The sequence below is a fragment of the Acanthaster planci genome, linkage group LG07 (genome assembly GCF_054643075.1).
Source record: "Acanthaster planci isolate LZ-2023a linkage group LG07, COTS_SCS, whole genome shotgun sequence".
Taxonomy (NCBI): Eukaryota; Metazoa; Echinodermata; class Asteroidea; order Valvatida; family Acanthasteridae; genus Acanthaster; species Acanthaster planci.
The window spans coordinates 17340707-17357448 of record NC_141783.1 but is presented as its reverse complement, the minus strand read 5'-3'; the positions used below and the strand labels follow the sequence as shown (position 1 = coordinate 17357448).

Genomic DNA, 16742 nt, shown 5'->3' with positions numbered 1-16742 from the left:
CTCAGTGTCATTATGCTGGTAAGTTTTCTGTACTTCCTTTTTTTTCTTGAACTGATGTGTTTTTCTCTCCCCCGTGGGTTGTGTGTATGACAGAGGTTGGCCAATCAATTAAACTGGATACCAGACAGTCCAGATCACCCAGGAGCATGTAATACACCTTGTGCACCCTACAGGTGTACAGGTGTAGACTGTTGTGTGCGTATGGTGCATGCATTGGTCCAGTGTGGTGCCCAAGCCTCATTTATTAACATCTTCAGGATGCGTGACTGAACCCAACAAATGGAGTCAAAAGTCAGCAGAGCAACTGTGGACTAGGCCCTTAAAAAGTGTAAATCAGTAGGAACCCTCAGCACATTTCATCTAGATAATGTTGCTGTTTTATGGGGATGCCAAACTGCTGATTGGTTCATCAAAACGAAGACCTCATCAGTTTGCTCTAATCGGAACTAAAACTAGATTAGTGAAAGAATGGTCTTAACACTCATTTTGTGGGATCCAGTCCTATGTGCCATATTTATCTTTAACACTGGATATCGATATATTTGTTCTGATTTTTCCCTTTCATAATATTGTTGAATCACATGAATATTACTCTTAAGTCCATTTTCTTTCCTCATTTCTTTTTCAAGCCTTATCTTTCTGTTTAGATTTCGCATTCCCACCTGTCCACTCTTTCATTTTTGTGTGATCAGAAAATACCTGACAGGATAGCGAGTGTACTCTAGTATTCACTTTCAGACAAACTTTTGGCACCACCCATGTCAAATACCCTAATGCCTTTCCCTTTGATGTTCACCTCTATGTGTGCTCTGTGCAACCTATGCTGGGGTCAATTGTCACACCTCAGTGCACCTACATAATACCCCCTAAAATGGGTACAATGGGCGCAGGCAGGATATTAGGGGTGTTGTCATCATGAACCTCCATTATTATTATGCTCTTCAGAGAGATGCCCTACCATTCACACGTGCACTGGTGATTTGTGCATAATGTAGAACTTATAACTGTCATGTGACAAAGACTACATGTATCTGGGGTTTGAAACATTTTAATCAAGTTGTGGCAGGCAAATAAACTTGAAGTTTTCACTGCTTGTCAACTCTGGAGTCAACTGAAGTTTACTTCCTGCAAATGTGCATGGAACTATTGGACCATATTACAACCCAACAGTCAATTTATTGTGAGTCATTTTGTTTGGGACACACCAATAGGCAGGTTTCCGGTGTTTCATGGTGAAATTAAGGAGAGTGTATACGACTTCAAAAGTGAATGGTTCTAATCACAGGGAAGAATTTTAGCACAGGTCTGGAGTTAAAAGGCAAGGCAGAGACTGGAAAAAAACATTGGTGGAGAAGAGGAGAAAGCTACTGAGACGTTTGTCTTCTCGATGACGGTCTAAAAATTCTCACAGAATCGTGGTTATCGATCAACATGCTGATACTGTGGAATCTTGAAAGCGTTCTGTTGTTGCAGATCACCTTTGCGTTGTCACTTGTTGCTCGCTCACATTCACAAAACTTCACAGGGGTAAGTCTCATCATTCTAATTTCAGTAAAAACTGATTTGTCCCATTTTTGGTGAGACAGTTTATTTGCATTTTCTCTCTTTCATTTGAATCTGAACTTGAACATGCAGTATAGCTGTAGGAGGCTCTGCTTTTTGATGAGTGGTTGAAAATAGCTTTAGTTTTTGTGAAGACTTCCATAAAATGTGGAACAAAAAAAGTTCAGATTTTGATGTGTTGTGTATATTTCAATTTGGATGTGTAAAATGGAAATCGTTTGAAGTATTATGTAATTAAATCAAATATCTGTGTCCTATATCCTGCAGTTTATGATGTATGGTGATTTTGCATCATATTACTCCCATAACAATTGTTATATGGGACTGAACAGTGACTTTAACACAGCAACAGCCTAATTTTCACAATATAGATGTTAAATCAGGAGAAACTGTGAAATGCTGTACCTACTTTTTGAGTGAAGCAAATTCTTCTTGAAAAGCTAACGTTTTGAGATAACAAGACTATTCTTAATGGCACATTTGTATGAGGCTACATACATTTATCCTTATCTGCTCTTCAGAAATATTGGCAGAATATTTTAGTGCCTCTTACTGAAGTCCAGTCAAATAAAACAGTTACTCTCCTTTCTGAGCCATCATTAAAGCCCCCAAAAGTAACAAAAAGGGCTACAAACATTTCCAGCAATTATGGGAATGTGATATGCAAGTTTAGGACATGTAATTCTTCCACTTGGTTCAGCCAACTGCAGTGCCTGTCATGATCCAAAAATCAGTCTTCCCATAACTGGCCATTCTACACGACTGACAAATGCATCACTGCACCTCATATGACGAATACGTCACACGTGTACAAAGCATTTTGGGGGCCTTTTTGATCCAAGGTAATCACACATGGTACATGGTACACCCATGCTCCACTGATGAGTGCACATAAAAGACCACTGAAGAGTACAGCACACCGAACCACTAAAAGAGTGTTGAAATTCCCGTGGCTTATCCTTTGGCTTTATCAGTTGGGTATGAGAAAGAATGTGTGGTTCTCTGTGAAATAATGTATTGATGTAAGCTTGCTTTTAAGCTTTGCTTTCCCTGAGAAAGTTTTAAAGAGTTACTTTTAAAAGTCCAGTGTGAATTCATAAAAACTGATTAAAATCCATAAATAAGTGCCTTTTTAATTTTTTTTTTCACTTTTGTATAATCTGTCCAAAGTGGTCCAAAGTTAACTTGTTGCCTTATGAATCAATGCATGTACATGTACATCCCCTTGCAGTGTTGATGTTGTCACTTAACTTTTGATAGGCATTTTGGTCATTGTTAATTTATTTCAAGTTTATCATTACTGAATGAGTTTGGAGGGTCTGTGAGCCAATTGGATCATTCATGTGTACATGTAGGTGTGAAACAGGTTATGTTATTGTTTGTGTAGCCTATCAAAAAAGTGTTGTACTTGTGTTCACTTTTAAGTACTTTTTATGCACTCCTTCGTGTACTTAAGTTATCAAAACATATTCCTGTGCATTAGGTCTCTGTACTGTTTCCTGTACTTCTACTAAAACCTTGTTGTATTACTCATTGAAAAGCACTTGACTTCAACTGTTGAGAAAGCCTTATCTCATGAATCTTCCCATTGAGGCCAACAGCCAATCAGCATACTTCTTTGCTTGTCAACAGGGAATCCCAGGTGTGGAGAGTGCGTGTGCCAATAGCAATGAGCAGTCGACAACAATCCAGACTACAGACATTCAGTACGAGTACCAGTTCCTTCTGACGGCGTCACTCAGCAACGTTCAGTTTGATGCAAGGCTAGCTGACCCGGAGAGTGCACTCTTCAAGAGTACGGCCTCCGCTTTTGAAGCTGAGGTAAGCTGTTGATTTCATGGAACATGCCAAGATGTTGCTGAATCACATCTGTTGGTGCTGTAAATTACAGAGGGATACTTTCGGGAGTCTCATTGACATTTTGTTGAAAAGAGGAACGAATGTTTGAAAGTGCTCAGTTAATCTGAATTGTTTCTTCTGTGATTCTGCTGGGCATGCTTCTCATTTTAAGGAAATACATTTTTAAGGACTTGATTTCAATATTTTCAAGCCTTACGTTGTTCATATAGTTATGTCGATTTAATTTTTCATCATCCCTGTGATAACCTTTCTTTCTTTCAAGAAAGATTGTGGTTTTTAACAACATGTGCATTATGTTTCAACGTAAATTTATCAGCATTGCCTGAGCCTAACTTTGTGGAATGCCTTTAATTTCTCTCAGGCTTGCTCATTTAAAATATTCAATTACATTGACTGTGTATCTTTTTGTTGTTCTTGTCAGGTAAAACTTGAGCTACGGCCTCTCATCCAGAACCCCCCTCCCTCCATGGTGGTCGTCTCTCTGGATGCTGACATTATTCTATTCCGCACCAGCGACCTTGGCCAGCCCGGCGGACTGACCCTTGAGTGTGTGCTTAGCATCGACAGTGACCAAAAGGATGCCGAATTCCTTCAGTCACAGTTGCAGACAGTGGCTCGAGACTCTGCCGAGTACCCAAATTTTGTGCCTCGGGTCTCTGCCTCAGGTGAGCCAAATATGGCTGCAGAAAGTTCAGTTTTAGCAATGATATCAAAAACTCAGTGAGATTCCGCTACTGAGCAACTTAGTTTTGAACAGTCACAAATGGTATATCTCACTCAGCATTGGGACTGAGAGGCCTATTTCTAGTGAGTAAACTTTCCTTTACACCATAGATGTTATATATAACAGGTTTTGCCCTTACCCAACGTATATCAATAAGCACTGTATGCTCAGTGCTTGTCCGAGAGCTTGCGAAAAAAAACCTCACAAGCTTACTCGGGTGGGACTCGAACCCAAGACCTCCTGCTTACTAGTGCAGAATAGTGATGTTTGAACTCAGCAGATCAATCGTTGTATCAGTTACATAAGATGTGTACAATTGTTTGGTGTGAAAACAAGCATCCAAAGTAGCTGACTAGATTTTTTCATATTGAGTACTGGGCAGAAATACATAAAGCAAAATCTAAATTCCTTTTTTCTACCTTACGAAACTTGGTTGTGTTGACACAGTGCAACTTGATCAATTGTCCTTCATCAAAAGTATAAGCAAGTATCAAATATCACTTTTAAATTGTTCACCTGTTTCTGAAAGAAATGCCATGCACACATCACTCATTTTGATTTTCAATGTGTTTGTTATACACAGTGAATTACTGTTTGCGAGAGGTGATCCTAACCCAAGAGGGCACCCTAACCTGGCCCGTGACGGCCGTAGGTACGGACACAGGGACTGAAGAATTATGCCCTGCTGGCACTAGATATGGTAAGACACTCTTACTTCAATGCATTGAAGAGAAACATAGTACAGATTTGAATACTTCGGTTTGTTTTAGCCAGGGAACAGATTGGTTGAATATTTACATACACTTGATGTCCAAGTATTTCATTATTTTTTGATCAAGCAGTTCATCTGCTTTTAGTATATTTACATATCAAAGGTATGTTCATATGTAGTAGAAATCCAGCCATCAGATGCAGGAAAAGAACATCTACCGTGAATACGTTACACCTTTAAAACTGTCTTTGGTGTACGAAACATTTGATCACAATTGTGTCCCCATTCTGTGTAGAATCTCTAAACCTGTTCTTACAACACAGCTTGCCCCATAAAAAGTGCAAAACAAAATGATACAAAACAAATTGAAATTAAAAAAATTAAATCAAAAGTTGGGGGGGCTGATATTTTGATCCCAACATAATCTTTCTCAAAGAAAGAAGCAAACTGCTGTTGCTGAAGTTTTTTGATATATACAAGTTGAAAGGAAATCAAATGAAACAAAATACAGCACCACGCCAAAGTTCTGAAAATACCATGACAGATTCTCAACAATTTCTTATTGTACAGCACACATTCTTTCAGTGTTTATAGACCAATCTATTTAAACGCTATAACTGCGGTGGCACCGCACTCACACGCACATTCTTCAGCTTGACCTGCGCGTGCATTCGGCAAATCACGACAACCTATTGGTCAAAGAGGCAGGTAACACGCGCACCACCTGTCCATGAGCGTTGTGCCGCCGCAGTAATGGCTTCTAATTCTGGTGGTTGAATTACACCATATAGGAGCTTACAAATCCATGTCCTGTCTGATGAAGTCTCATTTTCAAATTGATTCAGAGTGATCGATTTTCCCAAGTATTGAGGAGTTTGTGCTATCACTAGTACAGGGTAAAGCCTGTATTAAAAAATCCCAATTTCTGTAGGCGTGGGAAAAAACTTTGTTCAATTGGTGCTCAGTAAATGAACATAGTACATTGCCTTTCTGAAACACGGTTCACTGGTCATGAAGCATAGATTGAAATAACCCATAATATGGCATAAATAAATAGCTCCAAATGTGGAGTGCCGTTTTATGATATCATTCTCGTCATACCAGGAGGTTAAACTGTGGCATTTTGAGGGAACAAAAAGAGGCAAATCTGTTTTCAATCGGCTGGCGAACCGTTGAATGAACGGGGAAGTCCCTGTGTATCCATAACAGGACCAGTTATGTTCACTGTGCACTATTATGCTCCAGGTTTTATTTTGGTATACCTTATCTGGCTGTAGAAATGGTAGAAAAGCTGAGTGGCTGTGGAGTAAACCCTTTTGATGTATGGGAATTCCTGCAGTGATAATCAGTCATAATGTCATTAGTTCCTTTTTGATGTCTCTTTTTTGTTCCCAGCGTTCGGAGTTTAAGTATTGTCTTCTTGCACTTGCTTGGTTATTAAACCCTGTGTTGATGTTCTTTGATGTATGGTGTATGGGTCATTCTATAAATATGGGGTCCAGTTTTTGACATATGATTTGTAAATCTATGAGACATTAATTTCCAAGAGTAATTAAGTCATGCATACTACCTGTCAAATAAACAGAAAAACTTCATTGATGTTTCTTTTTAACTTGTCATTAGTAACAGGAACACAAAAATGTCAAATGTTTGTACCCGAGATTTACAGAATGACCCATGTATCCTCAGTCAGATGGTTTCATCTACAGTGCAAATGAATGGTCCATAGGAAAGGAAAAGGAAAAAAGAAATCGATTGCACATATCAAAATCTTCTCAACAAATGGGGAAAATGTCAGCAATCTACATGCCAAAAATTAAAGCAACAATAACAACAAAAACTTTATCCAAAGGTTTTTTGTCTGTCAATACGAAGGTGCTCATAATGTAGTCTTAGTTTTTGTACTTGTCCTCAACATTTTCAGTCTGAAATTCTCAGAAGCCCATTAAGGGGGATGCCATTTTGGAGAGGAATATCAGTAAATTTGCTAGTTGTTGGTTATTTTGTTTATGAACAATTCTAAAGACTTCTTTTCTTACAGTTGGATAAACTGTTACAAATAATCTTGAAATCTAGGTATTTTTTGGAGGAAGACATTAGCTCCCCCCATATCCTTCAAGCTCCTCCTTCTAAAAAGTCCACTGTGCCTGCGCACAAATGGCAGCATGAAGAAAGTAGAATGTACATGCATTACAGATAAAGTAGTTCATGTACCCAAGGGAGGAAGCTCTTGCAACGGAATAGAGATGTTAAAAGTTGCCTTGAAATTAGGACAATGAAAAAAGGTTAAATTGGATGAAAATACAATTCAGCAGCAGACAAACAAAACTTTGGCTGCTTTTGCTTGATCACAGAAAATTTCATGGGAAACAGAAAGTTAGTATTTATCCTCTGGGTGAAATCAAATTTGACATGGAATTCTTGTGCTTTTATTCTTTGTGACAGTTGGTGAGCGTTCCTTGGCTCGCCGGTCCTGTAGCCAGTCTCCTGAACCACCCGGCCATGCAGTGTGGGACCCCTACGTCTGCATCGACTGTGGCAAGATTATCCAAGTAGATGATGCCCTTGGGGAGATATACAACGAGGTAAGGAAGTCAAACAGAAGTGGGGTAATAGGCAGAAGGACTGTTGGAACTAATTGGAAATGAGTCATGATGTTCAAGGAAAAAGTTGCTAAATGAATTCACAGCCAAGAACAGGGAGTCAGAGCAAGTCTGAGTTTAGAGTGCCGAAGCATGACACGCCACTTGAACCAGGAAGTGTGGTGCAAACCAATGGAGTACGCTTGTGTATTGGTTCACATGCTGGTTCTTGTGCTGCTGCCTCTTCCACACATAATTGTGGGCATGACATAATCACTTTGGCTTTCTAGAGGTTCAGTAATTAGATGGATATTCATTTTGTAAAATCAGGCTTTTTTGAGAAAGGCCTTCATTAGTCCAAGAAATATACCGAGTTTTGTGAAAAAAGTTGTCTTTAGGGAAAAAAAATGAGCTGAACCCCAAAAGACGTGAGCATCCGAAAAAGCTGCCTTAGTAATAATGATGCAGTTGTGAAATTGCTTTCAGCACATTTGTTCTTGTATTTACTCATGAACAGATCAGACAGAATAGCTCAGTTATTTTGGACGGCGTGACACAAGCCGCTGTGTTGCTGAATGAGGTCACAGATATCACGGACATAGGCTTCAACTGGGTGGCACTGATCCTGGAGTATGTGGCTGGTTTGAACTCATTAAGCACAGAGGTGAGTGCTGTTGATTTCTTTTAATGTGTATTAGCTTTTGGTATAACTACGTCTTCTATTGTGAAATTTGTGAATAGGTTACGTTTAATTGGGGACATTTTCCCTTTGTCTTGAGTTCATCAGTGTATGCCATTCAGCAAGTGTTCAGATGGATTTTTGTCCAATCTTGGCTTTGTTGTCGGGCCAGACTGTCTTTTCGTACATGTAGTCCTCCATTTTTCAAACCTTCCAACTTATGGGAAGAAGTCAAACAAGAGGCACATGCATTCTTAAGGAGCTAGTTCGTTATGTCAAAATGACAAGGTCACTCGAGGACAAAGCATTGACGTCACGCCATTTCAAACATCTTCAACATCTTTCAGCTGGCACGGCCAAATTTGCATGCTCATGTGGATATTTGAATGATTTGACAGTGCTTCATTTTGAATATCAAACTTGCCGAAAGGCATCCTTCTGGAGCTCATTCTACAGCAGTCAAACCTCTAAAATATTGACCTACATGATACAGTAATTTTTGTGACTGCTAAGAGATATTGGTATAGTTGTTGGTGTTTCTGTATTCTTTTTATCTCCATTTTTTGTGTGTGATTCCAGCTTCTTGACGCGGTGATAAGGCTGCTGAGTAACCTCCTGAGGCAAGACGGGCAGACCTTCCTGCTCGCCCAACGGCAGTCAAGCAGCTCCTCTCGCATCCTTCAGTCCCTGGCCTCCATACTCAGGGGGACTACCCTGGCTGGAGCGGCGACTGAGTACACCTCGGTCCACCCCAACATTGCCGCGTCCCTGCTGGATGTCCCACAGTCACGCATCCAGGAGGAGTGGATCAGCTTTGGATCGGTGGTCAGCCCAATCGCCGATGCGCCGCTCAATGAGGGCAGCGTAGGTGTGTCCACGGGACCAACACTGTCACTGTTGCCAAACAGCGAGGCATATGTGCATGTCAAAGTCGAGGGACCAGTGTCCACAGGTAAATGAGCATTTCAATATGATGTTGGTATTGGTGGAGGTTTCAGGAGCCACATTGTCTAGGAAGGTATTTTGATTTGTGAAAGTACTGCCTCATCAGCATTGAAAAAAAATTGAGATAAATGAGAGACATACGAGTGTATTTTTTAGTACTGGTACTAGAGTTTGGTACTGTATCCTCCCAGCACCTTCATGAAAAATGCCAATGGGTTGTACACATTCAGATGAAAATTCAAAAGGGGTGACAGGTATGTCATGTTGTATGTGCCTATGCAAAAACCTATCCATGCATGTACTGTTTTTTCATTAGTTGCTTTTTTGAAGAGGCTGTATATGTGGTACAACCTGCTATGCATAGGCATATGGTGTGTTTGACTTGCTTCCATGAGTTACACGGGTTTAACCTCAGCTCTAGGCCATCTCGCTTGCTTGAAATAGCACCCATGCTTGACCGTCCCCAGGTCAGGATTGCCCTGTGTAAGCTTCTCGAATGTACCCATTATGAGTGAGTACATGTTCTCCAGTCAGTAGGCAGAGTTTCAAATCTGCAGGGCTCAAGTGATGCTGCAATTAAGGTATTCACCCTGTCCTTGAGCAGGGCACTTTTCCCCAATATAACCTCAACTTGCTTTTCCCCATCCCAAAGTACAATGTAATCTGCACTGGACTCGCATATATACTATTGGGCAAAATGAATAGAAATGATTCCATATGATCTTCAAGATTCCGGCTGGTAAATTTCAGATAACAGCCAAAGTTTGGGATAAATTCTTAGTTGGTGCCACCTACTTTTGTTCAGTGCTGCATACAACTTTTTTCTTGTCAAACGTTCAGGATTATAGCCAAAGTTGATGAATATTTACCATTCATATACAAATTACAACTGTCAGATGGAATCCTAATCATATCCAAAAGATACTTCTCTATATATCCACTCTTTTTTTTGTGAGATGCAGAGGGACTGACAAGCTCCATGTTTCTTTCATATTTCAGGTACAACCACCGTAAGAACTGCATTTGTCATATACCACAATGCCAAGCTCTTCCAGTCCATCCAGCCCCCTGCAGCGATGACGTCAATGGTTGCTGGCCGAGTGGTGTCGGCTGACATCCGAGCCACGCAGAGCCCCGAGCTGTCTATTATCACAAGATTCAAACCGGTAAAGATGAGAAAAAAAAAAGGAAATAGAGGACATCATTCACCCTGCATCCTTCTACCCCAATCCAGGGTCTGCTTAGGCTCCAGAATGGGTCAGACAACATTCTTCCATGAATTTCTCAAAATGTGATTTAGCTTTCCACTAATCTTTCTAATGTCAGACCTATTAAAATGTCAGTCAACAGGGATTTCAGTTGTTGGTGTTACCACTGAGATGTTGACATCCAAAATTATTGATATACAAGTGTGTCCTTTCGCAGGTAAATAGTGAAATGGCAGTGGGTTGAATTTTCCCTGCTAGGCTTCAAGCTACCATTTCCTTTCAGAAACTGATTTCAACATTGTTCACATCTACAAACCATGAAAGGTGTGTTGTAACACTATGGAAGCCAGTCTCTTTTGTGACTTGTGTGGTTCTGAGTGGAACCAGCTGTTTTTACTCAATATTTTGGACAGTGTGCTGTACAGCATGTGTTGGTCACCAGGAGACTGGCAAAGATAATCTTTCACGGTCTTGGCAAACCTTCCACGTTCACTATGTTTACGTCCACCACGCAAACCTTCAATTTCATTGCTCGTAGATTTGTTCATATTCACTCAGACGGTGGTGTAAGTTGTCCATTTTCAACTCTTAGTTTCTGTACACAGTTTTTCCTTCTCTTTTTGTGCTGCAGTTTGATCCCAGAGTGACCAATGAGGAATGCCGTTCTTGGGACCCAAGTCTGAATAATGGGCATGGTGATTGGTCCACACCAGTCTGCATGCGCAACAACACAGACACCAGTGACAGGATCAACTGCCAATGCAACCAATTTGCAGCTTTCACCATTTTTGCAGTAAGTCTTGGCCACTATATGTCCCTTAAAATGGACACTCTTTGGTCAATGAATTCAAGAGATTTAGATGTGAATTACTGTTTCGTTTTTTTACCTGTAAGTTTGAGAACCTTTACCAAACTAAATTGGGCTGAAGACACAATTGATTCTGAAGCTGCAACCACCATTTTAATTGCATGTTTTTTTTTGTTGCTAGCTGTATGGGACTATGCGATCTTGTTTGTTTGCCCTAGAAAACTTAATTTGCCCCAAACAATTCACAGAATGACAATAAAACCTTTCTCTTAAATGTCATCATAAGTCGACATTTATTTGCCTCAACCAAGGTTTTGTGACAACTTTTCTCAAACTAGCAGATTTGCATTCTTTATGCTCATTTAGTTTTGATATTGCCTATTTATTCAGTTATATGTGGATTAATATTTTGGTCAGTAATGATGGGCTATAGAAATTAGCTAACATAGGGCTGACAAGACCAATGTGATCATGCTTGGACAATGCAGCTTAAATTTTCATGACTGGTTTTGGACACCACTTGGGTGAATTTTTATTTCAGAATTAAGATCTGGCTGGAATTGTAAAATAGAATTGCCTGATGTACCTTCATTTTGTAACTTTGCTCTTCCGGCAGTTAATTCAGCCATGAAATATCCAATTTTTTTAGGAGCCAGACAGCGGTGGGCCAGAGGTTGTTGATGGTGTCAGTGCCTTTGTGCGTGTCGCTGCTGTCATATGCATGCTGTGCCTACTGGCTGCTGTAGTACTGTACCTGCTTGTCAAGTAAGTTGCACGAAGCAAAAACGTAAAGCTGTGAAATGTATGCAAATGAACAAATTATATTAGTGCATACAAAACTGAGATCAGATTTGTTGTGTATTGTTGCATTAAAGCTTGCTACCGCCCAAAAAGAATGTCACATGCGGATTCCACGTATTTGTCACTTCAGTGATCTATTAGCCATCTGAAAACAATTAAATGTCTTAACGAGTCAAATTTCAGTGATGATAATATTAAATTGAGACATTCACTTAGAAAACACTTTGGATGCACTCACATGGGTTACTTGTGTTGACTCCTATCCTAAGTACAAGAAAATGTTGCCTGTTCATTACTCTTGGTTCAAGAGCATACTCCTGCTGTGGCTGAGAGTTTACTCTCCCTGACTCATGGGTCGTAATCCTGCTGTTGGTGCACTCAGGAGTGTCCTGGTGTTAACACGAGTAGCATGCTCGAATGCGCCCTTAGAGTTTTTCAGACTAATCTCATAGGGGTTTGTGCACAGGGTGTCAAACGGTGTCCGTACATGGAATTCTTTCCTAAACTCTATCCAATTCACCAAGGTTACATCCACTCACATTACAGGCTCTTCCTATAAAAAAATGTTTTTCAATTAACTTTTTGAAGTGGAAAAAATCTGAGAAAGTACATAAAACTATCCTCCAAAAGTTTAATCCTAAATAGAAAATGTTCCCATGCCCGCCCTCCGCACCAGCCAATGTTTGGTTGTAGCTTGCATCAACTGCATGCGTCTTTAACCGGAAATAGTGACACAGAGTTACTTGTGCTTGTCTGCCCTTGTTGATTCACAGAGAACTTCGATCCCGACGGGAGATGCAGATCCTCGCTTATTTCTTCTGCGTCCTTGCCGCCTTTTATCTCATCCTGACTGCCGGAATCGACCAATCGGGGCTGGGCTGCATCGTCGTTGGGGCACTCCTCCATTACTGCCTGCTGGTGGCCCTGAGCTGGATGGGGATAGCGTGGGTCCACCTCTACGATCTCTCCAGACGGAAACCCTGGCCAGTGACATGGTTCCTGGCTAAGGTCTCCGGACCGGTATGGGGTAAGTCGGGATCAGTTGTAAAATAATTTTTTGACATGTTCCAAGTGAGGAAAAACTGTTTAGCTTATCAACCAGCATCACAAAGGCCACGGTGGTCTTCATGAAGGCATGCCCCTGTAAGATTTATCAAGCCCCATGTGTGATTAGTATTCAGTATATAATTATCTACAACTGCAGATCTTACAGATACTGATTTTACTTCATCTCAGTTTAATTTACGGCTGCATCATTGTAACGGTTTTCAGACAGACTTCCATTGGTAGTTTATGCTCCATTTTTGGAGTACTAATTTGTAACATTGAATGGGATGTTTATACAACTGTAGGCCACGCTGCTTGGTTTGCATATTCTGATCATGAGAAAACATTTCAGCCTGCTTGTTATTATTGTGCCGATATGTAATGAGTGACAAGTGTTTGTTTGTTTCAGGTATTCCTTTCTTGTTTGTGATTATCACTGTCATCGTAGATCCAAACCACCATGTCACTCCCACTCAAAGGTGAGCTGCCTCAGAGAGAAACGTATCCACTTTCATTTTAAACCAACTTCAAAATACCACTTCTTACGATACTTAGGCTACCAAGCAAAGTGTTTCATGAACAGAATTTTAAAACTCAAAGTGTGTTTCCTTTTTGAAACTCTAAATGAATTTACTTTAGTGGTTAAAAAGGGTACTGCACAGTTTTGTCATTGCATAAATTGAAAATTTCTCTAATGAAGGGTTATGAATATTCGCTGTTCCCTTTATGGTTGGATAGATGTTTCTTGTCAGCCGATCCCATCTACAACATCATTGTGGCCTTGATCCTTCCCACTGTGCTCATGCTGGTGGCCATGGGTGTGGCCTTTGGCTGCACTGCCCGCAATGTCATCCTGGACAACGAGGAAAGCCTGGGTGCACAAGACCCGGAGGGTGTGGTCAACGTGGACCGCCCTACCAGGTGGTCCAGATTCTGGAGGCTCTGGCAGAAGTACATCATGTACTCAGCTCTGATCGCGCTGACTGTCCTGACTTCCGTCTTTGCTGCGGTCATGGCCAATAGCTCGGGGGGTGGGGCACAGTATATCTTTGGCGTGCTGGCCATCGCCAAGGGCCTCCTGGTGATCGGAGCATTCTGCCTCTACCACCGGGAGGTCCGAGAGACCATGCTGGTCAAGCTGGGCTACACAAATGGCCCCGAAAGCAAGAAGTTTCAGCCGTACTGGTCTACGTCCAAGTGGCAGAAGAAGAACCAGCAGAGCGTGCTACCGGAGATGGAGAATGCTGCAGGTGATGAGGACAGAGAAAAGAACCTCTACCTGGACAACACGCAGGGCTCCAGCACCCAGACCAACCAGGGATTCAACCCGACCACCATACCCCTTTCTGCCATCGAGATGAAGCGAATGGGGGAAAACGGCGTGGCCAGTCATGTGAACAATGGGATCGTTGTTGAGGCTGACTTCCATGGCCCACTTACAATGTCAGAGGACTAACTCCAAATCATGTACATCTGTATATGGGTATAAATTAAAGAAACTAGAGGTCCATTTTTTGTGTGTCCCTGTTACATCTGACATATGATCTTGTAAGTTCAGAACACATTTTCTAATTTCCAAGATTGATGAATTAATGCAAATTACCTGCCAAACAAATAGCAATAGTTTGAAATCAATTCCGGTGATATTCCATGTCAAATAACAAAGTTCAGACATAACAGCGACACTAAAATGTCACACTTTTTCACCCCTAATTTCTGGAATTAACCATAGACAGCCGTAACAATATTATCAAAGAAATCCAGTGCAGTCAAACATTTAGAAAGTGTGATATGATGCTTGTCTTACATTTCTTGTATATGTATAGTCATATAGTGACCAAATGTGTCTGTCTGGAAGAAATAACAGACAAATCTTTTTTCATGAAGTAAAAGAGTTAACTACATGAGTCATATGATCATCAATTTATAGGTGAACCTTGGTTGAATTGCTCACAACTGTTTATTTGGTGCAGTGGTTAATTTGGCTTCATTAGAGAAGACATGTTTGTCTTTAATACATTGGAGAAAATATTGTAGAAATTCAAGTGCTGCTGCAGTCTATACAAGGAGGATGCAATTTTAATCAGCATTTTCAGTTAGTCCATGTGAGCAGCTGACTTGTTGCAGTGGTCCTGGATTACCGTTCGTAAGTATCAAAATTGAAGCTGATATCTAATATCTTTGGCTCAGATTTTCTCCGAATATTGTTCAGTCTTTAAATTTATGATCTTGAGTGTTTCATGCCTCCGCAGCTAAGTTAGACAAGAGGGCAGTAGACTGATCCATCAAGCCCTGCTGTGTGGTGCTCCAGCCAATCGCTGTGGTGATTTTTACGCGTACAGCATGCAGGGGTTAATATTCAAAATGGCACTGAGTATGTGTTCATCGTCCAAGTGTGAAGTGGGTAGTTACTGAATCAATCTGTTGTAATTCATACAAACTGAAATAAGCCTTTGGCTCCACTGTTTTCTTAATTATTAAAAAGCGGTAAGACTGCACGGAAATAATTCAACACCAAAATGCTGACAAACTTTATAAAGGGGTACAGGAAAATCTGGGGGTTATATTACAAGTATTGAGCTTTGAAGCCCTCATCCTTGAGTAATGTCTTAGTTTATTTAAATGAATTGCAATTTAGTTTTTAGGTGGCAAAGTGTAACTTTGCACATGTATTATTCTTGTCATAATATAAGGGAAAACAATAAAGTGGTTTAATGTTTATTTGATTCTGCGAGCAGTAAGTCAGAATACATTTGTTGTTTTATTTTACTTGAGGAAAAAAATTGGAAATATGAACAACTTTAAATGGGTGACAGTGTAATAAATTGAGATTTCTTTTTTTTTATAGTTGGACAATGTACCAACCATTGGAGTTTGTTTTTATTTGTATATTTCTGCCCTAGCAAAATTAAGGTTGTGTTTTATGCCCATTATAGCTTCAACTGTAGACTTCAGTTGCTGCAACAAAGGTTTGTTATTTATTATGCAAATGAAGCAAAACCAAGCTACATTGTCCAAGCTCCGAGATGAATAGAATATTCAGCATATAATATTCAGAATGGCCAGCTCTAGAGAATTAGAATGAGCCAATTTCATGTTTTAAAAAGGCAAGGTCATTAACGAACATAGCATATTGGAAGCTGCTACTCAGCAGTGATGAATATTTCAGTTAGAATAAAAAAACAATCTTGTACCTTTATCCTTGTTCAAAAACGTTAACGGTAATTATCATTATCAACTTGAATGTGACAGTAAGTTACCTGTGCAGTGGTTGTACATAGCCACCATTAGTGACAAATGCACAAAGAACCAGCATGGGCAATTTGGAACTTTGAATATAGTTACTCAGCTCATGTATTATCATCACGAGGAAAAGTACAACTCATAAATGAATTTTATATTGGATTACTTTAAAGACTTGTACCTTGTCTCCTTTTTCCTCATTTGTTGCTGTGGCAGGCAACATCAAAGGATGTGGCAAGCAGGCACCAGATCAAGACAGTACATTACTGAGAAAAGAGCCCTGGCCCCTGATAATTTTTGTCCATAAACATTGCCTGATTAAAAGGTGAGTGCTACATAGTTTTGAACTGGACACCAGGAGATCCAGAACCAGTTTGGGAGGGTGGAGTGGGAAAGGGATTAGGTTTAGCAAATGTGAGGATTTGAGTAACTTGTAATTTCCAAGACATGAGGCTGCATTTAGGGGCTTTTACATATGTTGCTTGCAGGAGGGGAATTAAAAATATTGCATTGTTCTTTCATATTTAGGGATTTTTATGCTGAGAACCAAAATGAACAGTGCCCCATACA

General features: G+C 40.3%; 1 protein-coding gene across 1 annotated transcript; it reads left to right on the top strand.

Moving 5' to 3' along the window:
• Positions 1–74: 74 nt before the first annotated feature.
• On the top strand, positions 75–16344 carry LOC110980201 (adhesion G protein-coupled receptor G4-like). Its single transcript, XM_022236630.2, has 13 exons — positions 75–1527; positions 3196–3384; positions 3845–4088; positions 4731–4847; positions 7305–7444; positions 7959–8105; positions 8700–9072; positions 10065–10231; positions 10905–11066; positions 11731–11846; positions 12656–12909; positions 13339–13408; positions 13668–16344. Exons 1-13 carry the CDS (start codon positions 1432–1434, stop codon positions 14383–14385), a joined length of 2793 nt encoding a protein of 930 aa, XP_022092322.2. The 5' UTR covers positions 75–1431; the 3' UTR covers positions 14386–16344.
• The last annotated feature ends 398 nt before the right edge of the window (positions 16345–16742 follow it).

Bases quoted from the DNA above. Each gene is read 5' to 3' on its own strand.
- LOC110980201 (XM_022236630.2), top strand. From the start codon at position 1,432: ATGCTGATACTGTGGAATCTTGAAAGCGTTCTGTTGTTGCAGATCACC. The intron at 4,848-7,304 runs GTAAGACACTCT...TCTTTGTGACAG, and splicing joins CCCTGCTGGCACTAGATATG to TTGGTGAGCGTTCCTTGGCT. The intron at 8,106-8,699 runs GTGAGTGCTGTT...GTGTGATTCCAG, and splicing joins TGAACTCATTAAGCACAGAG to CTTCTTGACGCGGTGATAAG.